Raw genomic sequence first — 24,612 nt, forward strand, 5'->3', positions numbered from 1 at the left:
AGAAGGGCAGTGAACTGAGGGAAGAAAAGAGCGCGAAAGTTAAGAAAGGAAGAACAGAATATTGAGTAGAAATTGAAGTAATTAGAGAGAAAGGGTATTGAAGAGGAGGGAGAACAGAAGTGGGATTGTGAAAGGTGGACCAAAGAGTAAAGAAGCAGAGGGAGGCTGAAAAAAATGACAATGCGAAGTGGAAGAGGAGTGAGGAGCGAAAGGAGGTAGAGTTGGAAAGATGTAGAGAGCAGAAGATATTAGGGCGGAGAGGGAATGAGTATCATAGAGGACAGATGCAAAGGTCAGAATTGAAATGGACAGGGAGCCAGTAAGAAGCAAAAGGAAAAGACCGTGAGTGAAAGAAGAGAGGATGTTAAACTAAGCAAGAGGAAGGAAATAGAGCGAGAAAGAAAGGAAGAACAGCAGGTGAGGCGATATTTAGTACAAAAACAGTCCGGACTAAGTTTGTCTTCAGCAAGGTTTAATGGACAGAGAACGTTTAGGCAGTAGTAGTGATTGTCTTGGTTCCCTGCATCACCCTGGTTAACCACCTGCCCCCTCCGATCCGCACTGATTTAGCTACACTGCCGATCCCCCCGCACCTCCTGTGCACTCACTCCTGCCAGCAGAGGAAACATGTGTTCCCTATTTCCACACGCCGTGCCAGCTCTTGGGCACGAGCCTGTTTGCCAGATATATGTGTTTATCGTCTCTCTAAATACTTAGAAGGTCCTAATGGCGAGACCAATTGCATTGTTGACGCCTGTAAAAGAGGGGGAGAAGGGGCTCATTTTAGGACAAGTGAGGCGGTGGAGGGACTGATTCACTGCCATAGTTTGCAAACTCTAAACCCTGCGTCGTATGAAGGAATCTGAACCCACAGTGATCCTCGCCTCTCCAGCAGCCGCTGCTCTGAAGAGTTTAATAACTTGTTCTAGCTCACACCTGGCAAGGCGGGAGGACGATTTTGAAAGGTGACTACACTTTAAACGGAGCCTTTGAAGAAAAGAGATGTTTCATAATGTAAGCATATACTAATGTATGTGTTTACCAACGTGACAGCAGAAACAACAACACAACAATGAGAGGGGGAGGGGCACAGAGGGGGAAAGTGAGATGGAGTATGTGCCAGAGGGGCGGAGATAGGGAGGGGAAGAGAGAGGCAGAGGGGTAAAGGGCGAGAAAGAGAGTCGGAGGGAGAGACAGAGATGGGGAGAGAGCGTGAAAAGAGAGATGTGAGAGAAAAGGGCAGACAATGTATGTTTTTTAAAGACGGTATTGGTTCATATATGAATTGATATACGTTTAACTGTGGAAAATGTACTGCTCTGTGAATCCTCCCTTTCTGCTGGTGAGTGAGAGAGTGATAACATGTATAGCATGACCACACAATGTAACCATCACTTGGTCATGTCAACAGTTGACTTTCAGAGCTTACAGTACTTCAGACGAGGTCTCACCAATGATGGGCAGTACTGTCACACATCTGTAGCACCTTGCAACCTTGTCACATGAGTGACTGCAGTAGAAGAAGAAGAAGCAGGGGCAGTCCCATCATACCCGATAAGAATGGAAGAAGACCATTGTTTATACCCACTAGGGTTAGGATGGTGAGGTATGTTGCAGACATGAGAGCACAAGATCCAAGGCAACGTGTGTTTTTTTTCCCCATCAGAGAAAGCTCTTGTCATGGCGACTCTTTATAAGTGTGCCGAAGCAACCTGTCCAAAGGAAATTTGATGGATGGAGTCTACTTGGATTTCTGAAAGCATTTGTCACAATTTCCCAAAGACGACAAGTAAGCAAGTTAACTTACCCAGGGGTGAGGACCTTTAATCACGCACACGCCACAGAACGCTAATCTCACTCCTCTCTGTTAACGCTCACGCTGAAGTCATGGTCTAATGGCCACCCTCAGCCACCGTCCTCCAGCGGCAGCGCTCCCTTCTGCCGGGCCGTCGAGGCAGATCGCTTTCAGTCCAGGAGGCAGCAGACTTAGGACAGCCCTCTGCGGCTGCCCACCGAGCCGTGACCCTGAGCATGTGTCAGCAGCTCCCCTGCCACTCCCCGCAGTCTGCTCGCCCGCACCCTTCCCTCCTGCTCGATAATGAAGCCCTCGACGTCAAGCCGAGTAGTGGAGGTAGAGACGGGGCTGTCCCTCTGCTAAGACTGCACAACTGCCAGCGTTTGACTGCATGCTTATGCGTGTTTATCAACACATGCCAATCACTCGCCTACCCCACGGAGAAGCGGAGCTCAAAGCGACCCTACAAGCCCCTCTGTATATCCATGAGCCCGCTCTACTGGCAGAACAGTGAGTGAGTGCGCAAGCGGCCAGTAGGGGGAGGAACTGGAACTTTATAGAACACGTAGGCTGACTGAATAGCTAAAGGCGGCTAAGGGGAGTATACATACCAGCTGGTGACTGGCAGACCTAAAAACGATGCGTCAGAGGCTGCTGTGTGGAGAGGAGCAGAGTAGTAAACGAGTGCGCGTGTTGTGCTAAAACGCCGAGAGCAAAAGACACTCCTGACACAAACAAAACTGAAAGCGCGCCCTGCGCGTGTTGTGCTGAAACGCCACGAGCCGTACACGTGCACATCGCCTGTCTGGGCAGGCCTGGCAAACAGGCGACAGGAAGGGAACAAACAGGCCTCCCTTCCAATCAAAAGCGCGCATTTTTGACGCGCACCAATACGAAGCATGGGTGGAGCTTCCACCCCGCTTCCGAAGCAAAACCAATGACAATAACCAATGACAATAGTCTCGTAAGCGAGCAGCGCATTTGCTGCGTCGCTAGGCGAGACCTAAAAATGAGGTTATCGGTTTGCAGGTAAGTCAGCCTGGAGGGAAACGTTTCTGGGGTTAGAACAAGGATGTCTTCAAAGGGCACCACCAGCGGCACTAGGGCGGCAGGGTGCGGCAGTGGTGAGGCACAGTGTTAGTCTATGGGGCTTGAGGGCAGTGGGTTGGTGGCTGCTCTCAGGCAAGCCACAGAGTTGAGGGAGCAAAGCTCCTAGGGTGAGGCTCAGGGTAAAGGGGGATCAAAGTTAGCACACAGGGAGCACCCATAGCGGCGGCCTGGTGCAGGGTGCTGGTTTGGCGTCAGGTTCTCTGCTGTTTCCAATTGGAGATCTCAGGGTGGTTCAAAACCTGCAGGCTCTGGCACAAAGAGTTTCGGGAGGTGACCACTGGTTGGAGAGGTAAGTTGGGATGCAGGGGGTTGCCTGGACACAGTCGATTGGGCCACCCAAAGCCGTGTGGTGTCTGGTGCAGGGGTGTCTTAAGGCGTCCGATTTCCTTACCAGCTCTGGTCGCAGTCGGGGGGGATCCTCCAGATAGAGGCTGCAGGCGTCGACAGGAGACTTGAGGTAGGTCAGGGATCACCGGTCCCAGGTCGGATTCGCAGGCGAGACCTCCTCGTGGTGTTGGGCCGCTCGAACTCGGGCCTTGGACATCAGGTGCAGACTTGCGGATTTGGCCGGAGCCAGTGTCTGGTTCTTGAGCAAGTCTGGTGCTCACGAGAGACAGAGTCTTTGGAGGGAAAGCATAGCAGGTCCTCCGGGTTCTGGGGGTTGCTGGCTGCAGAACACGCCGGGATTCCACTGGAGCAGGTCGAAGTCGGGACAGGATAGTAGGGATGGGGCCAAGGCAGTTGGTGTCACCCTCTTCCTTCAGCACGGCTCTTTGGTCCTCCTTCTTCTTGCTTGTCTGAGGAGGCAAGGTTTGGGGCTGCCCCTGAATACTAAATTTAGGGGTGTTTCAGGTAGGTACAGATTGGGACCAATGGGTCCCTTCCTTGCGGTGGGTACACCCCCTATTATGCCACCCTCCAGTGGGCTCTTCCATAGTGGTTTCACTTCTTTCTACTTTGCTTTAAAGGCCCAGGAAGAATTGAGAAAAACAGGGATTAGACTTTCTACCAGATTTCCTTTATCTCTTTTGTGGGCTTATTTTTCTTTCAGCTACCTTTACAGGCCTTTTACTAATTTGGTCTGATGATGAACTTCCCATCTTTTGGGTCAAAACACATTGACATTTTTCAAATATGGACAATTTACGATTCACTCTTTTAAAGTGGCTGTAGTAAAAAAAAAAAGTCTCCATACCGAGCGAAACACCTATATATAGTCTTCTGTCCTCTTCACACTTTATGCCCACCAGTAACACTGCGTGAAACACCTCGAGCACCAAGCTTTCATGAGTTTCATTACTTCAATAAATGCATGAGTAACAATTACATTTCAACGACTGTTTATGTATAACTAATGGATGAGGTATGCTTGGTAAATTTGTTTTATAACTGTCTCGTAGTGTTCTTCAGAGCTTAAAACATTTATTGTGACTGACAAGGTTTCTCCAAAATATGGTGTTCTAAAAGTATGCTTTAAAAGCCCTTGCTTTAACAGCCTAATTACCCCAGGTCCTTGTGAGCTTACCACAGATGAACCCTTGTTATCTGAACTGTCAACTGGGGCTTCTACAGGTCTTTCTGGAAGCAGGCCAGCTCTTCTGGAGATGCACAGACCAGGTCTTTGTGCAAGCAGGTCAGCTCTGTCTCTTATCAAATCATATTAGTAAGGTTTCAGAGAGGACGCTCAGCCCTGGACCCAGTGTGGCAAGAGGGTAACAACTCAGCAGAGGGTTCACATCTGGTGATGTATTCATTCCTACACTGGTGTGCTGGCCTCCTCGTGGCCAGACAATCTATCAATACTGGCTCAAGGGGAACAATATTTGTTACCATCTGGTGCCGAAGGCTGGAAGCCAAAGCAACAGAGAAGGGATTTTTATTTAAAAGTAAATATTTTCTTTGCGTTGTCGATTTCCCAGTCTCCGAAGCTCAAATTTCCAGTTCACATCAATTTGGACTGGTCAGTTGGTTTTGCAGATTGCAGAAGTGAGAGAGCTCTTCATGTGCTCCCACTGCCTGAGAAAGCACCAGCAACATAAGAAGAGCAGGAAGCAGGACCTGACAAAAACACACACAACCTGGCATCCCCAGAGACAAAGCCTGTGTTATTAAAGTTAAACCAGTATATTAGCAAAATGCATATGGGGTTCAAATAGGTTCCGACCATTGACACACCATCTTTTAAAAGTGTGCATTACTGGAAGCAAGTTTTAGACGAGATCGACCACCACTTTGACACCATACTATTACGCTTCCCTGAATATGTCATCTTGGGCGTATCTGATAGGTTCACATTCCCCCTCAAGTCCCGTAAAGGCAAGCAGCTGGCAATAGCTCTCGGGGCAGCACTACAGAATAGATTGTCTCACTGGGGTACAGAGAGAACTCCTACGGTGCAGAGATGGTTCCACCAGCTGTGGTATGTGCTTGGCATCGAGTGCATTTCCTTCTCGCTTCAGGGAGATGGGGCCTCCTTCGCCGATTTGTGGCGCCCTTTTATTGCATTGCTGTGCTCCGAATTCCGCAAGCTCTCCTGTCCCAGATATCTGGGGCTACTGCGCCTCCCTACGCTGATACAAGACATGACCCAACCGCTGTCACGCTGAGTAACCTAGTGACAGGCTTGACTTCCCCCTTTTTCTGTCGAGGCAGCTTGGGGGGGCGGAAGGGGGGTTGGGGGCAGGGAGGGGGGAGGCGAAGGTGCTCATCCTGCTTTATGTCTGATGCTCTGCGTAGCACTATGATGATTTGGGCTTCATTGCTTGCTGCATCTTGTTTTGTTTATCAAATCAATAAAAAGATTTCAAACTAAAAGTGTGCATGTGTGTACACCCCCCCCCCCCCCCCCCCCAAGCAAGTCAACACAGCACCCAAGACACCATCAGTAGGCATTCGCCCATAGGAGTGCAGGTAAAAAAAGCCTGCACCCCCCCACCCCCCTCCTGGACAGGGAAATTGCCTCCACTACTGCCAGTCACCTCAAAGCCAGGGGGTGGGGTCATTAACAACTCTCACTCAGAATGGTGTACACTTTGTGTGTCCCATAGATATTCGAGCACTGTTCTGAAGATAAAAACCCAAAAGGACAAATGTGAAGAACTTCCAATGGACCCGCAAAATGGTCTCTAGAGAAAACACCTAGGGCTAACCCGGAGGGAAAAAAAAGAGGAGGAGATCGGCACAACTATTTTGGTTCATTCAGAGGAACTTTGGTCAAATAATGACAACTCCTGCACTTAGTATTACTCTAGCCTAGGCACATACGCATGTAACCCAAAAAGTTTAATTTCTGCAAACCAACTTTTGGCGTACTTGACAAATATTTCTGAAGTAATGATCCCAGGTAGTTGAAATCGACCTGGAAGGCTTAAGTGTGTAATCTTAAAGTGAGCGTGCAACAAAAAGTAAATAAAATAAGCTGAATACTGGAAAGGAATCTAGTGTGGTACAACGCGTTTCTGCTAACATCCATGACAAACATTTTATTCTCCTTTTCGAGAACAATCAATTAAAATATAATTTGTGCATGCAACACCAAGAAATAAAAAAACAAGTTCATGATTGCTTTCATACCGGAGGAGTTTTCTGGGAGAGTTCTCTAGTCAATCTATCTGTAAAACCTTGTATTAGGGTGTTTCCGCCGGCTACAATCACACTTCCATATAAACTCTGCAATGATAAAGAACAAAGTTAATTGGCTGCTGTGAAAGACATCTCTGTATTGAAAATACTTAAGTATGTGTTTTGGTCAACTTGGTCAAAACAAGATGATGGAAATTGCCAAAGTGAGAGATGGCTATGTCAATCTACACTTCCATAGTTCAAACGTCAAGCATTGATCTTAAAACAAAGTTCACAGCAGTTCTACAAAGGAAATTTAAGTTTTAGGCAGTGCAAGAGGGAGGCTGGTATGACTCAGCCTTCTGGGCTAACAGAAAATGAACATTCTGTCAAAAGATACGCATGATTAGGAATTACTTTGCTTTCCAACCTATATGTTACAACATATCAAAGTATACCTATAAATAAAAATGAGTCCATTGAAACCAATCCATGGAAATCTTGCAGTCATCAATATATGTAGATATTAGTTTAAAACTTCTAGAATCTCACTCAAAAACAATTTTCTAGTTTTTTCTTTAAGAGGCTTAAGGCACTCTGTAAAGATTATTTTGAAATGTCTTTATACTTACTGGTCTGATATCAATGTCACACATGCCAACACTTGTGGTAACAACATGGCTAACACCCAGCATGGTGTTCCCAGACAAGCCCTAAAAACAGAAAAAAAGGCATTTATTTACACAGCTACAAAGTAATGTAACTAAACACGACTACAAACGATCTTAAGGTTGGTGTAAACTTGTATCTTTAGGAAACTAAACATGTAATCCTTTCTTTAAAATAATCTGTACATTTTCTATGCAATATTCAATGTAATGGATATCGAAGCTGTGAAAAACTAAATACTAGCATCTAAGTTTTGCAACTAGGTCTACTAAAGGGAGGTGGGGGTGTCCTGCGGTGGAAAAGAGTTGAAGAATAAGACCACTAAACATATAATGGCCAATATCCACCACATATCCTGAACATCGTCAATTATGCACATACTACATACCCGTGCTGCTCCATATAGACCTAGCTGGGGAGGTTTATGTAGATATCTGTGCTCTGGTGGAAGCCCCAGCTAATCACCAAGGTGCCAGTAGGATCCTTCCCTACAAGACAGCACTTACTCAGTGGCGCAAATAGAGCTTGTAACATCTCTACCCAAAACAGATGCAGCCCCACAGTTATCCCTGGTGAGACACTTAAAGCAAAGCACACACTAGTTGAGTCCCTGCCCACGTGCCAGAAGCAGGTGCGCTGAACCAGAGAAGTCGGTGGGAAAGGGACTGTCGATGTGGGAGCCGATTTCTCCTCTCACATACCCACAGTCTGTGACAGCCTTGAGTCACACTGCATCATTTAGCAGTATAGAAAGCACACTTTTCCACTGCGAACACAAAGGTTTACAACATGCTGGTACAACTAATGACTGTGGACAAATATTTTTCACACCTCCAGGAGCTCTTTCAGTTTTATAGCACTTTCGCTATTTCGAATGTCATTAGACAATTTTCTGTCCACATGGAAAACAATCAAAAATTGAAGTCGGGAAAATACTACTCTGAATAGAAAGCTATACTGGAACCTCCACATTACCTTTACATTGGATGGATCAAATAATCCTTCAGGAATCTTTAGACGTTCTGCTCCAAAGTCACAGTTATAACCATTAGGAAACTCGTAATGAACCGTTGGCATCTGTACGGCCACTCTAAAGAGAGTATAAGTTAAAATTAGCAGCTCCCACAACACAAACATTAGAAGGCCTTGATTTAAATATCACAACCTCATTATCAAAATTTATATGTAATTCCCTAAAAACGCTAATGCTGAAAGAGGGAAGATTGAGAAATATGCTTACAACAGATTTGCATTAAAAACTAAAAAAAATATCAAATTATCCAAGTTGAGGCAATACCTTCACCTTGTTCCCCAATCCAACCTAATTAATCTTTGACTCCACCCCTGTTACAACTTGATACGTACTGTGAAGACATGAGTGAAAACTTGTGGTGTCAAAGTTTTAAACTGACAATACAGAGTACTGGTAAATGAGAGCAGTGGAAGTGCAGGAGGGCTGGTGTATTAATATAAAATGGTGGTACAAGTGAATGTTGGTGAATGTTAGTGTGTACGATGGTGTGTGAATGGATGTATGAAGGCATGTGTGTTGGATTAGCTGGGTGGGCGTGGGTATAGGTGTGGGCTTGTTTGCCCACTTTTATACAGACATATAGTGTGGATGTATAATCATGACTGTGTGGGGGTGGTATTTTAATACTGGTGTGTGTGGACACATATGATGCTCCTTTCATAGCCAAATAGGTTAAGAAGTTGGTTTGATGGCTGCGTGATTATGGTTTTTTAGGTCTCGCCTAGCGACGCAGTGTGAAGCGCTGTCGCTAGCGAGATCTATTGTTGTCGACTTGCCTCGGAAGGGGGACAGGACATGTGCATGCGCACCAAGGACTGCAGTTGTGCACGCGTACGGCGGCGTTAGCAAAACTCCAAGCACATGAGTTGTCGAATTGGGCTTGGAAGGGAGACAGATGTGCACTTTCTCCCGAACAGCCAATGTGCATGCTCACGACGTCTGTTCTCTGCCGATGCGCGCTCCCACCGCGCTCGCCTGGACAGCCCCACGGACATGCTCGCGGGACGCTGCATTTGTTTTGCTTAGTTTGCTTTAACATGAAAGCCGTCCCGGAGCTGCAGCGGCCTAACCACATCCCTTAATTTAGGCCGATAAGCCACTCTTGGTTGATTTGGTGCTCCCGATAAGCGTAGATACAAGACTATACAATATCACGCCATCGTAGTGGTCCAGACACTACCGCTCAACAACAGTTTAAACGGCCTCAAATCCCAGTCTCAACCACGTCACCAATCTGAACGCACCCCATCTAATGGGCTCAAACGCCAACTCCTTCCTTTGACATCTTCACTACCCACGTTGACCCCTGGGCCTTTACCACCGTCCAGCTTGCCCAGAGCACGTTTGGGTGGTTACAAAGGATTGTTCGAATACTCAACTATTTTATTTCTCCCCCGCGCGACACTCGCGGGGGGGGAGGGGGAGGAGGGGGGAGGGTTAATAGGAGGGGAAGAACACGTGCCAGTGCTCCAGACTCATGGGGGAATCGTTTTAATCAGAACAGGACCCCCGCCCCCATAACAACCAGCTAGCCACCATTTCCGTGCCCAGCCGCTCTTCACATCTGCCCGGCACGCGCACACAGACTCACTCACCTGCCAGTCTCACCCACTGCTCCAGCTGGATCTGGGTGAAATTTCTCGCAAACCAGTCACTGCCCGGATAAAAGCATTTAACTTTGAGTTATTACACATGCGTAATGATAGAAGTTGAGCTGAGAGACGTCATGTATGTAAGTAAATTCTACAGAAAACTGCGCGGGCACATTGAGAAAGTGAAACTGCATGAGGCTTAAACCGGCTGACGTGCGTGCGCAGTGCAGGAAAAGTCTTACTCTGCACGTCTGGCGCATAGCAGTTTCTATTTGCTTAGCAGTACTTCTAGTTCAGTGGTTCCCAAACCAATGCTGTGCGCGTGTTATACTGCGCTGAATTGACATGGTGTGGAAGAGGATTGAGACCACAGTGTATAATTTGTATAGCCCCATGTTAATAGAAAGGGTTTGTTGGGGGAGTGGTGGGGTGCCTGTAACACTGTGCTCCCGTTAGTGTGTGCATGAGGGCAGTCAGTGGGTGCGCACGCTGGTGAGCTCAAGCTAGGGTCACATATGCGGGTCTGTGATTCTGTCAATCCATGGAGCAGTGCACAGAAGAAGTGTGTGTGTGTTTGTGTCATTCTTGGTGCGGGTTTGTGAACTATGCAAGTGGATTAGGCTACGGCATGCCTGGGTGACTGACTGCATGTAGTAATTGTAGGGGTGACGTCTGTATGGGTCTGTGGGTCGGTGTGTTTGGGTGAGTTTGTGGTAGGTCGGTGAGTTTGTGGCACGGCAGTATGTCTAGATGGGTCTGTGGTAGGTCGGTGTGTCTAGAGGGGTCTGTGATAGGTGGGTGAGTCTGTAGGATGCCGGTGCAAGTCTCCGGTAGGTCGGTTTGTCTGGATGTGGCTTGCTGTGCCCGGTTGTGAGTGAGTGCCCTCCAGTGCGTCTGTGTGTTTGAATGTGTCAGTTTGTGAGACCAGTTGTTGGGATGCGTTTGCCGGTGTGAGTGTCATGTGTGTGCAATGCCTGGCTGTGCGTGTGCTCGTGTGTGTGTGTGCGGCAGCGTGAGAGCCCTGGCTGTGCCAAGCTGTAGGTGTGTGTGTGTGTGTGTGTGTGTGTGTGTGTGTGTGTGTGTGTGTGTACAACCATGAGTCTGTGTGTGTGCAAAATGTAGGTGTGTCAGCGTATGTGCAAGCCTGAGTCAGGGTGTGTGAAGTTGTGGGTGTGTGCATGAGCGCGGCGGTGTGTGTGTGTGTATGTGCGCCTTATGGTGGTACCGGGTCCGGTTTTGCTGCCTCATTTGGTCAGCCATTCCACTCCGGTGCCACTACCGCTGGGGGCGTGTTGAGTGGACGGGCAAGGCCTCCAAGAGTGCTGGAGGCCCTGTTGACGTCAGGCGGCACTGGCGGAAGGGCGCGTGACTTCAACATTGCAGCGTCCATACCCCCACCCCTATTCTAGGTATTTCAATAGGTTCGTAGGTGCGGGGATACACTGCGTGAGGCCTAGTAGTGGCCGTTGTGTGCGGGCCGGGTAGGGCCTTGTCTGCTCTGCTAGTGTGGGCGGTCTGGGGTTCCGCATGTGTCCTCTCTTTGAGGATCCCGCTGTCACTGAGTGTGGCTCACAGCGGCCACAGTGGGGCACCGGCGAGCCTGCAGTATTCATACTCACAACCCGCGTTTTGAGTGCCCAAGGCGGCGGAAAGGGCCTCGGTGCCCCTGGTGCACCAGATATGTTTACAGAGATTTGTTTAGCTCCTACTGACATTAAATGACCTCACAGCGCGATTGAGTGCAGGGCAGAGATCTCATCGTGGAATTTGAGAAGTATCGTCAATAGCGTGGTTACGGCTGCGAAGTGGCACCCTGCCCAGGGTCACACCATATACCAAAAGCACTTAGCTCGCATCTTAGACGTCTTAAGCCCATACATTCATCGTAAAAAACTAATTTACAGGTCCACGAAAGCAAATGCTACTGTATATAATGGCACTTTTGGGAAAATGTTGGATACATGTACCCACTTTCACGAGTTAGACATGAGACCATCTAGGATACAAACGGGAAGCGGGGTGTTGAGGGGCAAAGTCCGTCTAGACTTCCCACATCTTTCACACTTCGTTTATGCGCAAGGCCGACAGATCTGGGGTGCAGTCAGTCCTAGGTCGGAAATGTCTTGCTTGCCTTAAGCTGGATCAGTCAGTCACAGACGCCCTTACCGAGCTCCAGAGACTTCATCCTAGGTACCCGCATCCTTGCTGTGAGATGAAGCCAGGTGTGGAGCCGGTGGGCGGGCGCCTCCGGCGGGGGCTGGGAACTGCGAGGACCGGCCGTCAGCTAGGGACAACGGGGGTGCATTTGTGTCGCAGTCATGGGTTTGGCTCGCTTACCATCTGATAGGCAGGGCTACATACCTTATGTATGTGCCCGATTTGCATCCCTTCCTGACCTCGCTGGTTCTGGGGAGGAAATTACCGGAAATTATGGGCCAATTCCTGCGCGTTCAACGTGTTCCCCCGGCTGTGACTGAAACGAAGAGGGATCATGGTCACAACCTCCGACTGTGGAATTGGACACTTGCAGGGTTTACACGGGGTTGGACTTCCGGTAATTCCTGAGACGCGGCCAGTGCTGACAAACTACTAAAAAGGGTATTAAGACATAGGAAGCAAATGGCGCTCAGCAAATAGACGTGTAAAGTACAAGACTCAGTGAATAGTTATGGTGCAAAACAGGAAGGGGAAACCCTTACAACCCCTTAAAATGTGTAGGACAAGGCCCTGCAACAAAACAATTAACAAGCAATCCTGTGCACACATAGTTATAAAGTCAATGTTGACAAAGGTAAGCACAATGAGGGAGACGATATTGTTCAGATAAAGACACGTTGTTCTTTAATCCTCATAGAAGCATGACCAGCCAGCACGTGTTTCGTCGGGGAAACATAAACCCACAGCCCTTCAGGGCTGCCAAAAGTCGCATGAATGTAGTAAATGCACACAGCCGGTGATAATTCCAACCCGGCTGGGTGTATGACTCGCCAGTAGAGATGGTAAAAATCAATCAAGGTACACGGATTTGAAAAACTATCTTGGTTGCAAACAAAGTTAAATATAGTACCGCCAGTGAAAATATGCCAAAATCACGAGTGAGTGATCTGAAGCAGGTATGTATAGGTTACCACAGAAATCGTCAATCAAGCCAAACAGCCAGACATGAGTAAGTGTCTGAAGACTGTATTATTACAGCAGCAAAGAAACGCGTCCTGGCGGCACCCGTCCGGATACAGAATAACTAGTGCTGCCCCATGACCATGAGCTGACAGATGGGAGGAGGGGTAAGGAGATATGGGCCTCTCTAGGGCTTATAGTGGGGGGGGGGGTGGCTTCAGAGCACGGCACCGGAGCTCTTGGGGGGTCGGGTCTCTCTCTGACTGTAACAGAGGTCGGGCTGCCTGTTCACCTGATGCTACGGGTAGCGCCCCTCTCTCAGCCTATGAACAGCCAGGTTTTCTGGACACAATATTATCGGATAATTATTTATTTGATGGTTTCTGTGTCCTGGGTGCTCTTGGGACCCTACGTGAGAGGAAGAGGCCCTGCTGTTACTTCAACCACTTGCACAGATTTACAAGCCCAACAGAATTCCCTAAAAGGAATAGGAGAGGAGAGGAGACCTGTAGGAAAGTAGGATCTGCTTCTTATGGTTATCCCCACGTTTTGCTTCATGTGATGCTCCCGCCTCATCCTTTTACTTTGGTGGTTACACAGCAAGTCTTTTTTAGTATATAAGCACTATTTTATTTAAATAGGTTCTCCTGCAGGCGCAAAACGTTTTCCTGCAACATTCACTGCGTAATGCGCGCATTCACTTTCTAAGCAGCCCGGGACAATAGCGGCCGCTTCTTTCAATAGGTCTCCCATTTATAAGAGTTTAAGCTATAGGCATTGTACAGGACAATGCCTTTTATTTATGATTTAATTATCAAAACATATAAATAAAAGACATTGTCATTTACAGTGCCAATAGCTTAAACTCTCGCTAAGGCGAGACCTATTGCATTGCAAATGCTTTTCCTTCATATGATGTTGGACTGATGCAAGTATGAAGGTCGATGGGTTTGTGTTCAGGATTATATGCTGGTGGGGTTGTGTATGTCGTTTGTTGATTTTTGTTTCAACTGGTATGTTATGTACCAAATACTACATGGTTGAGGTTGTAGTTAGCGAGAAGCCAGTTGCCCTAAATGCACTTTACGAGTTATTACTTAAAGAGGTCGTTGACAGAATCACTGATTACGGTTGTAAAAGGATGCCATAAATGACCCACACATCAAACACAGATCACAACCTCACCCTTAACGTGAGGGAAACAATTACAAATAACTTAAATGATCTCAAAAGTTATATTACATATCACATTACTCATAACATAATTAATGAAATGAGAAATGGCTGATCAAAATAGAGGCCAGGTCAAAAAATACCTGCATTTTGCCACATTTAGCAATGAGCTCAGTAAGATACCCAATAACAAGGGGCACTGCTTGGAAAATGTTAGAAGAAACTGCTTTCCTGGAACTACTTTAGAATTTTTTACCATGCTATTAATCACGAGAGCCTGGTAACATATTTACATATACCATCCACGGGCACAATTGATTCATAAATTACCACAGGAGAGAGAGGAAAGCAAGGAATGCAGTTGGACGGAGGTGAACATCACTCACGTTAAAAACAACAGTGTAAAGGTTGATCTCCCCATCCCCTTAACTTGTAATACAATGTAAAACAAACGTACTGTTCATCATATGTGGAATCTGAAACTTGAAGAGCAGATGCTTGAAAGTCCTGTATCACACACTATAAAGAGAGACAGAGACATACATGAAAGTGGGCAGCTAAAAAGCATTCAAATTAACAACTAAGGCTGTGTAGTTTAGAGGTTTTGGTCACTGAGAGGAAAATTCAGAATACGTTCCATTCCTTTCACATTTATACCGACAGTATCTTATGAGGTAGGATTACTAAGTGTGATCGAGGGGTTTCTTGGAAGCCTGAACAACAAGCATAGAAAAAGCAATGGGTCACACCTATTGGCTTTGTCAATTTGAGGGAGAAAGAGAGAAAAGAGGAGAGAGAAAAGAGGAGAGAGAGAAAAGAGGAGAGAGAGAAAAGAGGAGAGAGAGAAAAGAGGAGAGAGAGAAAAGAGGAGAGAGAGAAAAGAGGAGAGAGAGAAAAGAGGAGAGAGAGAAAAGAGGAGAGAGAGAAAAGAGGAGAGAGAGAAAAGAGGAGAGAGAGAGAGAGAGAGAGAGAAAAGAGAGAGAGGAGAGAGAGAGGAGAGAGAAAAGAGAGAAAAGAGAGAGAAAAGAGAGAGAAAAGAGAGTGGAGAGAGAAAAGAGAGAGAGGAGAGAGAAGAGAGAGAAGGGAGAGGGGAGAGGGGAAAGAGGAGAGGGGAGAGGGGAGAGGGGAGAGGGGAGAGGGGAGAGGGGAGAGGAAATACTACCTCAATCACAGTGCAAGCAGTAGACAACTCCAATTGGGTTGAATCATCAATCTGTGCTTGATCCATGCTCCGTAGAAAGGAATGGGAGTGACACTTAGAATGCACTGGCCAATTAGGAGTCAGCAAAGACCGACAATGAAGCCAACAAATTGTAAGCAATGGGATGGCTCCAAGCCCTTTACAGTAAGCAATAGGTCTCATGAGTGAGTGCATGCGCTGTCGCATGGTCGACCTAAAAATTACTCTCATCTACCTGCAGATCGAACAATCTTATTTGCTTATATTTTAAGTCAAAACATACGAACTTAAGTATGTTCTACTAATTTACATTTCATAATGCTGAAAAAGAACTAACGTGTACCATTAATAACAATTTTGCCATCAGCCTTAAGCAACGGAACAAACCTAATATGTTTAGATTTTGTAAGAAGCTTGAAAAGTGGGGAAATAAGAACCAGTCATCCCAGGTTAGTGCACCTCCACGAATGTGCTATATTATTTACTAGATTATTTTTGTATAATTCCTTTTTCATTGTGGTATTTAGTGTGGTGGTATAGTTAGCTTTTGAAGTTGCACTTACAGTAAACCCACATATAAAAGTATGTACAATATTTTCAACTCTAAATTGGTGCAGTACAAAAATGATTCATTTCAGTAGCCTATTACGGATTGATCCAAATATCCTTGACGTTCCTATAGATACCAGAAAGCTACAAAAGAAACCTTTGTATTCCTCATCAGAATCTAACAACAGGAGTTACGTGCTATAAGAATAGCACTTACTTCACTGCTCACAATCCCCAAACATTTGACCTGGACCTTAAGTCATTTGCCAGCAAAAGTATTTTTGGTCCAGTTCTAATTTACAACAGCATAAAAAAGGAATCTCAAAGCCCTAAGAGACTTTGAATCTACTTTTATTGCAGTGATCTACATTTACTCCAGTTTTCTAGGACCTCCCGGAGGAACTTGGAAACCCTTGAGACAAGTATTGCATGTAATGTGTTCCAAAGACGGAGTAGTTCTTTGCAGCTCACTAAAATACCAAAGTTAGTGTTTGGTTACTTAAGCATTGTGATTGACATCTTTGCTCTCGCTCTCTCTCTTTGAACCACCACGGACTGCCTGATTTTCTCTCATAGAAGCCAGTGTGTCTGTCCTTTTACCCTCTCCTTGCCAGTTTATCTGCACACGGCTGGATCCTACCTTGACCAAAAACATTAGACTAAATGCAGCTATTATTAGTGTCTTGGGGAATAGCTATTGGCTATAAGTAAACTAAACATTCCCAATTAGCTGCATGCCTATTAAACCATGTTTAGCTGAGTGAGCACAAGCACTTTAGCACTGGTTAGCAGTGGTAAAGTGCAGAGTGCTAAGGCCAACAAAAGCAAAAATCCAGTACAAATTGAGGGCAGGCAGGCGAAACATTGTGGGGAAGACCAACCTAAGGCTGACCGGTCTAAAATGCAGTAATTCAAAATACCTTTGCAAAGTCCCAGTTTGTAGAATTGTATCCATTTTTCCATTGACAATAGTAATGATCAACCCTGTTCTTCCAGTATTTTACACCAAACAGCTAGTTATTTAACACCAAGGTAATGTAATAACGGCAGTTAAAAATGTTTTGTAGCTAGCGCGCAACCAAGATGGCCGCGTAGGTGCGAGGCTCCCGAGGACCTCCGCGACCTCCTGAATTAATCCTGGCGATATCCTGTCCTTGTTGAGGGGACTGTGTTGGGGAACCGGAGCTGAGGCGCCACCTGCTTTTCGGGCTCGAATCGGACCCCGAACGCCGGTGGGAGCATCGATCGAAGGTTGCGGCCTTCTCCTCGCCGGCCCCCCGGATTGGAGTAGTGGGGCGATCCGGGGACAAAGTGAATAACAGCGGCGAGCGGGGCTGGGCGACTCGCGTACCCCGCACTTTCACTTTCGCGCCCTCCTAGCTCTCAGGCGGGGTCGGGCTGCGGAGCGGGGTGCGGTGGTGTGGCCTTGTCCAGGAGCCCGGTTGACCCGCCGGCGGTGGGTTGACCCGCGGTTCGGTGGTCGCCCCCGCCCCCCCCCTGGCACCCGTGATTTGGTATAGCGGCCCGCTTGGGGAGCTTGGCACGACGGTGGAGAAGCCAGCATGTCCACCAAACAAGATGGCGACCGTGCGAAGGTGAAGACGACCCGCCGTGGCACGGCGCACCAGGCTAACAGTATGGACCGCTACACGCTCCAGAAGGGTTCTCCGGAGACATCGCGTGCATCCCCGGTGGGCCCGACGGAGGCATCTGCTCATCCGGTGGATCTGACCCTCCGGGACGTCATGGGCGCCATCGCAGAAATGAAGGCCTCGGTGGACCAGCGTTTCGACACCTTAGCGCAAAAAATAGACTCGGTCCTGGTGGATGTGAGCCTTGTGAGGGCAGACTTGTCCAAAACAAACGACCGAGTCGACTCCCTGGCCCACACCACAACGAGCCTTACGACAGACGTGGTGGCCCTCCAGAAGGAGGTGCGCCGGCTTGGCCAGGCGAGCGCCCTGATGGACCGGCGACTGGAGGACTCCGAGGGTCGGGCCCGGAGGAATAATGTTCGTATTGTGGGGGTGCCGGAGGGACGAGAGGCGGAGGCGGCGGATCTTTTCGTGGAAGAGTTGATCCAGACCCATCTCCAGCCCCGGGGGCTGAGTAAGTTTTTTGCGGTGGAGCGTGCTCACCGGGTCCCCGGGGGCAGACCTAAGACTGGTGCCCCGCCGCGGCCTCTCATTGCCCGGATTTTTAATTTTCGGGACAGAGATGCTATTCTCCAGACCTCCAGACAACAGGGACCGGTCAAGCTTGACAACATGGAGATACATTTCTACCCAGACTTTACTCCGGCGGTCCAGAAGCAGCGACAGAGCTTTCTTGGTGTTAAACGTCGCCTAAGGGACCTTAACCTCAAGTACTCAATGCTCTTTCCAGCTAAGCTGAGGGTAGAGGTGGATGGTCGCACGCACTTCTTCGACCGGCCCGAGGCGGCTGGGGACTGGCTGGACACTCTGCCTGGAGATCGGGGCCGGGGGGGCGGGGGGGGCGCGGCTGGCGAGGAGGGCCCGCCGGATCAGAATTGAGGGGTGACTGAATAGGCCTTGCTCTGGACGTTGTTCCTTCACCATTTATTGATTGCGTATGTTCCCCTCCTATGGAGGTCGTGTGGGGTCTGTTGGGGGCTTCCCTCCTCCTCTGGGGGACTAGTTAGTATTTAGCTATGGGGCGACAGGCACACTGCACTTTGGGGGGGCTGTCTGGGCTCATGCAGGGGTGCAGGGAGGGGGGGAGTTCTGTTGGGACCGGGGGGTGGGGGGGGGGTGTGTTGTTTGTTAGCACCGCAGGGCAAACCGGCTACTATGTTGTTGTTTTTAGGATGCTCGATGGGGGACGACCGATTGTTTCGACGTATGATGGGGGGTAGGGATTTGACTGTGTTGTCATGGAATGTTAACGGCCTGGGGGATAGGATTAAGCGTGGTGTGGTCCTGCAGTACTTAAAACGTATTTCACCAGATGTTGTCTTCCTGCAGGAGACGCACCTTATAGGTAACTCCTTTCATGCAATGAATCGGCGGGGATATCGTTTGGCGGCCCATTCCGGTTTCACTTCGGGCTCGCGGGGGGTGGGTATTATGATCAAGAACTCGCTCCCGTTGGAGATTGATGAGGTGCGCCATGATGAGAGGGGACGCTACACGGTTCTAGTGGGAAGAATGGAGGCCAGAGTGTTTATCTTTGTATCAGTGTACGTCCCGCCTGGGTTACAAGCCACCACATTCGCGGACCTGGGGCGCCTCCTTCTGGACCTTCCGAGTGGCTTGCTGGTGGTTGGAGGGGACTTTAATGCGGTAGCCTCTGGGTCTATGGATCGCCATCCCCCTAGGGACCTCCCCCGGGCACAGGCGTGGCTGCCCGGCCTTCTGGACACGCTGGGCCTGGTGGATTGCTGGCGATTAAAGCATCCCGCCTTGCGACAGTACACTTTCCACTCGGGTGCCCATGGTAGCCTCTCGCGGCTTGATTACATCCTTGTCCCGGCGGCCCATGCAGGGAGGGTGGGGGAGGTGCGCCATCTGGCGCGGGGTATCTCAGACCACTCCCCATTGTTGTTGCATTTCGATGTCTTCCCGAGGGGGGATGGCAGGGTGGCCCCAATCAATGCATGGTATTTGCGCGACCCCACCATTCGTGCCGATTTGATCAAATCCTTACAGCGATATTTCGACGAGAATGTGGGGTCGGTCTCTTCGGCCATCTCCCTGTGGGAGGCTTTCAAGGTAGTCCTTAGAGGGGAGGCCCTCTCCTTTATCTCCCATGCCCGGCGGCGCGAGCGGGAGGAGGTGACCCGGGTAGAGGCCGAGATTGCAGAACTGGAGGGTGACCTGGGGAGCGGGGTAACAGACGCCAAGTTGCATGTTCTACACCTAAAGCAGGCGGCCTATCGGGCCCTCGTTACGGAGGCGGCCAGGGGTCTCAGTAGAGAGCAGCAGGGGCGATTGTATGATGTGGGTGATAAGGCTGGCAAATTGATTGCGTGGTTGGATAAGAGGGAGAGAGCGAGCCGAGTGGTGCCTTTGATTGAGAGTGTTGATGGTGCGCGTGTCACTGAGCCGGAAGCCATCGTCTCCTGCTTCGCGGATCATTTCCGCGAAGTCTACTCCCCGGTTTCCCCCTGCTCGGAGGAAGATTCCCATGCCCTGCTTCGGGACATCGCACTGCCCTCCCTTACGGTGGAGGACAGGGATTCGCTGGACGCCCCTCCCACCTCGGACGAAATTGCCTTGGCTATTCGCTCGGTTGCATCCGGCAAGGCCATGGGCCCCAATGGTATTCCCATCGAGCTATACAAGCTACGCCCGGATGTGTTGGCGCCCCACCTGCGCGCGATGTTCCTAGCGGCCCACTCGCAGGGTTCCCTCCCGCCGGACCAGCGTCTGGCCACAATTGTGGTGATCCACAAGGAGGGGAAGCCCCGTGAACGGGTCACATCCTATAGGCCGATTTCGCTCTTGAACGCGGAGCCCAAAATCCTCGCCAAGGTGTTGGCCAACCGGTTGGTTGGCGTGGTGGGCGATTTGGTCCACCAAGACCAATCTGGCTTTATACCGCACCGCAACACGGCGCTCAATCTGCGGCGCTTGCACGGGGTGCTCGCGCGTGTCCCATTCGTGCGGGAGCCGGCCATCTTGGCGTCCTTGGACGCCACCATGGCGTTTGATACGCTTGAATGGCCATACATCTGGGCGATGCTGGCGAAATTCGGGTTTGGCCCGGGTTTCATTAGCTGGGTCAAATTGCTATACTCGGGCCCATTGGCGCAGGTGGTAGTAAATGGGCGAGTCTCGGCCCCATTCGCGCTGGGGCGGGGTACGCGACAGGGTTGCCCCCTGTCGCCTCTCCTGTTCGCCCTGGCCCTGGAGCCCCTGGCGGAGTGGCTGCGGTGGCACCCTTCTATCCGTGGTCTCCGCTGGACCCCCGAGCATGAGGACCGTGTGTCCCTCTACGCTGACGATATCCTTCTGTATCTCGCCTCCCCGCGTAAATCACTGATCGTCCTGGTTGATGTTTTGCGCTCATTCGGTCGCAACTCAGGCCTGGTCATCAACTGGGCGAAATCCTGTGTCTACGTGCTTTCCGGGGAGGCTCCGGTCCTACCACGGGACTGTCCGATCCAGATTGCCTCTCAAGGTTTTCGGTACCTGGGTATCTATATCACTCTTGACCCGGAGGCCCGCTATGAACGGAATTTGCTGCCCCCCCTCCAGCGCTTGAGGGAGGACGTGGTGCGCTGGCGGCGTCTGCCGCTCTCGCCGCTCGGCCGAGCGGCCTTGTTTAAAATGATGTCCCTGCCGCGCTTCCTCTACGCCCTCCAGAATACTATGGACTTGGTCCCGGCACGCTATTTCCGTGAGGTGGAGGGCCTCCAGCGGCGCCTGTTCTGGGACGGGAGGCCGCGCATTGCTCTGGCTAAATTGACGCTCCCGTGGTACGATGGGGGGGTCGCCCTCCCGGACATTAAACGGTATTACTGGGCCTCCCAACTGGCTGCAATTAATCATGGCCTTTACGGGCCCGCCTTGAACCCGGCATTTGAGATGGATAAGATGCTCCTACCCGGTGGCGATTACAATCGCGCGCTCTACTCTGGCGCGCCCGACTCCCGTTTGACGGGACCGACGCGTGTCATGGTGCGTGTCTGGCACGCGGCTAATGCAGCTATGGGGTGGAAGGACCGTTTGACCCGGGCGTCACCGCTGTATGCGTCTGAGAGGTTGGGCTCTCTGTGGACGTCGAAGGGCTTCGCGAAGTGGGACACGATCGGAATCAGCACGGTGGGAGATCTCTGGACGAGGGGGGGATTCAAAACTTTTGAGACGCTGCAGGCGGAGTTTCAGCTGCAGGGCAGTGAGTACTTTCGGTACCTACAAGTCCGCCATGCGCTGGGCTCCGTCTTCCCGGATGTCGCATCCATTCCGGAGTCTTCCCCCCTGGAGGACAGAGTGCTGGATGGCCATGTACCGGACAGCACGATCTCCCTCATATACAAAAAACTGATCAACGACAGATCGTGCCTGCTGACTAGTCTTCGCGAGGCCTGGGTTGCCGACGGGCTGGAGCTGGACGACGAGGATTGGATTTCCGCGGTGGCCTCTCCGAAAGAGGTGGCCATCCCGGCTCGCCTTCGTTTCGTCCAGCTCAAGATCCTTCACCGGGTGTACGTGACGGGGCCAAGGCTTTTGCGTATGGGTTTTGCTGGTGACGGAATGTGTAAGCGTGGCTGTGGTGCGTTGGCGACTTTCATGCATATACTGTGGGAGTGCCCGAAGGTGGAGCGATTCTGGCGTGGTGTGCATGAGGTCCTGCGTGTGGTGACGCGTGTCACGCTGCTGCCTGAAGCGAGGAGATGCTTGCTGAATGTATGGGAACCAAATGACTATTCGGTCCCGCAGACGCGGTGGGTGACTCTGGGATACATGATAGCTAAGCGTGACATTGCTCAATTGTGGGGATCCCAGAGGCCCCCTGCGGTGTCGGCCTGGAAAGAGCATATGGATTGGTGTATGTTTCGTGAAAAGGTGGTGTATGTGGCGAGGGGTAAGCCTGGGGCGTGGGTGAAACTCTGGGGCCCCTGGAACGCCTACCGCGGGGGTATTTGTGAGCCACCACTGCTACCGGCTGCCTCGCCTGCTCCGTCTCCCTAGACTGCCCCCCTCCCTCGGCCGCGGGCGCGCGGTCCCCCAGTCCCTGATCTACTCCCATTCCCCTCCTCAGAGTTCTGCTGCTGGTTTGGATCCCCCACTTATGGAGCACGTGCTGTCACTTTGGATCGCGGGTTGCCTTGCGGGTGTGGTTTTTTGTGTTGTTTTGTATTGATAAAAGGGAACCGTACTGTGGGCATGGAGCTATGCGGCCTGCAACATTGATTTCTCCTGTTTTGCTAATCTGCACTGCCAAGAGACTCTTACTGTATGTATGCAATATGCTTTTGTCACTCTAGCGGCCGGCCGAGTGGTTGTAGGCCCATACCTGTAACTTTTTCAAACTGCAATAAACGGTTTCAAAAAAAAAAAAAAAAAAAAATGTTTTGTAATCCATCCTCATGTTTTAAATCAGCACTTACCATGCTCAATATAGGTGATACAGCCCCTTAAGGGAATACATGATCCACTAGAGCAGACATGCAGAAAACTTTGGTTGACTAGGCAAACTGTTATATATTACAAACAAATGTGTATGTAAATTAGGCATGTCAACATTAGGGGTGTGCAAAATTCACTTAATTTGCATGTGTGTAATTAAATGGCAATTCGGCAAACCTACGCAAAATTATGCGTAAATAGGTGAAATGCGAATTCGCCCTTTTGTGCAATAATTTTGGGTGAAATGTTCCCTTGCATTTTGTGGTATAACATAAAAAAAACAAAAGCACTGCGAACAGCCACTCACATTCTGTTGTTCCTGTGCAATTGCAATACATATTTACAACAAACGGCACGAAATGTTGCAAAGTGCGGTCATTTTGGGAATTTTACATAACAAGGATAGCACGAAATTCCCAAAATAATTCAAAGTACACTTGCGTAATTTAAATTTCGTCCATTCTAGACAACATGCATTTTAGATAAATAGGTTCAGTCTACTGGGTACGCAAGGATTTGCTTTGGAATCAGGTTTTATAAAGCTAACTTTTTCGTGAGCTCAGACATGGCTGCTTTGGGTCAAGCCTGTTAAGGGCATCAAAATCCCCCTGACCTTCACCGCTCCCTCAATCAGTCTTCTGCCAGAGAGGCTGAGTGAAGAGTGTGTCACCCAGTCATAAAAAAGAATCTGGCAAGAAATTAAAATTAAAATAAATAAATCAAATAAATAATAAAAATAAAAAATAAAAATCGATCCCTGACTGCCAGTGTTTTTTCATGGGCGCCTCCTGACATAAATAAGGTTTTGTAAATCCCGAGCTCTTTGAGGAGTTTTAATTGGACATGCTGGTGTTTCTGGACATCATTCACATCTCTGTGTATGTTTTTTTTGGTAAGGCTCATATACCTCGCGCTGCTCAAAATTAATCGGTTTTGATATGTATCAGATATTATTTTAAAGTGAGTGAATTGTGCGCACTGCTGCTTCTTTGATGCACATTTAGAAGGCTCTGCTCTGAAAGCTAAAGCACACGCTGTGTTTGAGACTTTGCTTTTCTTTTCTTAACAGTGCACAACTGCGAGACTGATTGTGGGCCTTTGAGTTAGTATTCATGTTAATTGCAGCGCACGTGTGCGCTGCATTTAACATGAATACGGTCTCGCAGGATCAGATGTGTGCGCCCTAAATACAGCACACCGCGCTCTTGGTTTGACTTCAGTGCGCGCGGCTTATTGGGAACAGTGCTTATGTCATAATATAACTAGAACTCTCACCTCTCCATGCACAGTGTTGTTATCAATGATGTCATTTCAGATGTTGCAGTGATGCCATCAATGATGTCACAGAGCAGGTCATGCGTGATGTAATATGTGAGGTAATTAGCAGAGCATGGCGAGGGCATGATTTATAGGTACTTAAGAGAACTAACTGGTGAATTTCGGCACCTTTGTCAATTTAAAACCCTATGTTTTAACTGACATTTTCAGCTCACTATAAAGCCACTTTAACTTTTATTCTTGTCAGTGAATTTTTATGTTCAACATGAAGTAAGATGTCTATCGCTGTACAACCCCAAACAGGTGCCTACCCCCAACACCCCAAGGGATTGGGCATAGGACCAAGCAAGCCAAGCCCTCCTCATGGCCCTGAGCCCTCCACAGCATTAAATTGCTTGGTGGTGCTAGTGTCCCTTCTAGAGGCACCACCAGAATCAAACAATATAATAGGATTTGCAGGG

At 49.2% G+C, this 24,612-nt stretch overlaps 1 protein-coding gene across 1 annotated transcript in view; it reads right to left on the reverse strand.

Moving 5' to 3' along the window:
- ACTL6A (actin like 6A) overlaps window positions 1-24,612 on the reverse strand; it is a 171,607-nt gene that overhangs the window by 83,688 nt on the left and 63,307 nt on the right. The window contains exons 9-12 of the mRNA XM_085635392.1: window positions 14,508-14,569; window positions 8,111-8,225; window positions 7,099-7,179; window positions 6,479-6,574 (exon numbers count right to left, since the gene is read on the reverse strand). Of these exons, the coding sequence (XP_085491518.1) occupies window positions 6,479-6,574; window positions 7,099-7,179; window positions 8,111-8,225; window positions 14,508-14,569 (354 nt within the window). The remainder of the gene's footprint in view (window positions 1-6,478; window positions 6,575-7,098; window positions 7,180-8,110; window positions 8,226-14,507; window positions 14,570-24,612) is intronic.

Source organism: Triturus cristatus, chromosome 11, assembly GCF_964204655.1.
Source record: "Triturus cristatus chromosome 11, aTriCri1.1, whole genome shotgun sequence".
NCBI classification, from domain to species: domain Eukaryota; kingdom Metazoa; phylum Chordata; class Amphibia; order Caudata; family Salamandridae; genus Triturus; species Triturus cristatus.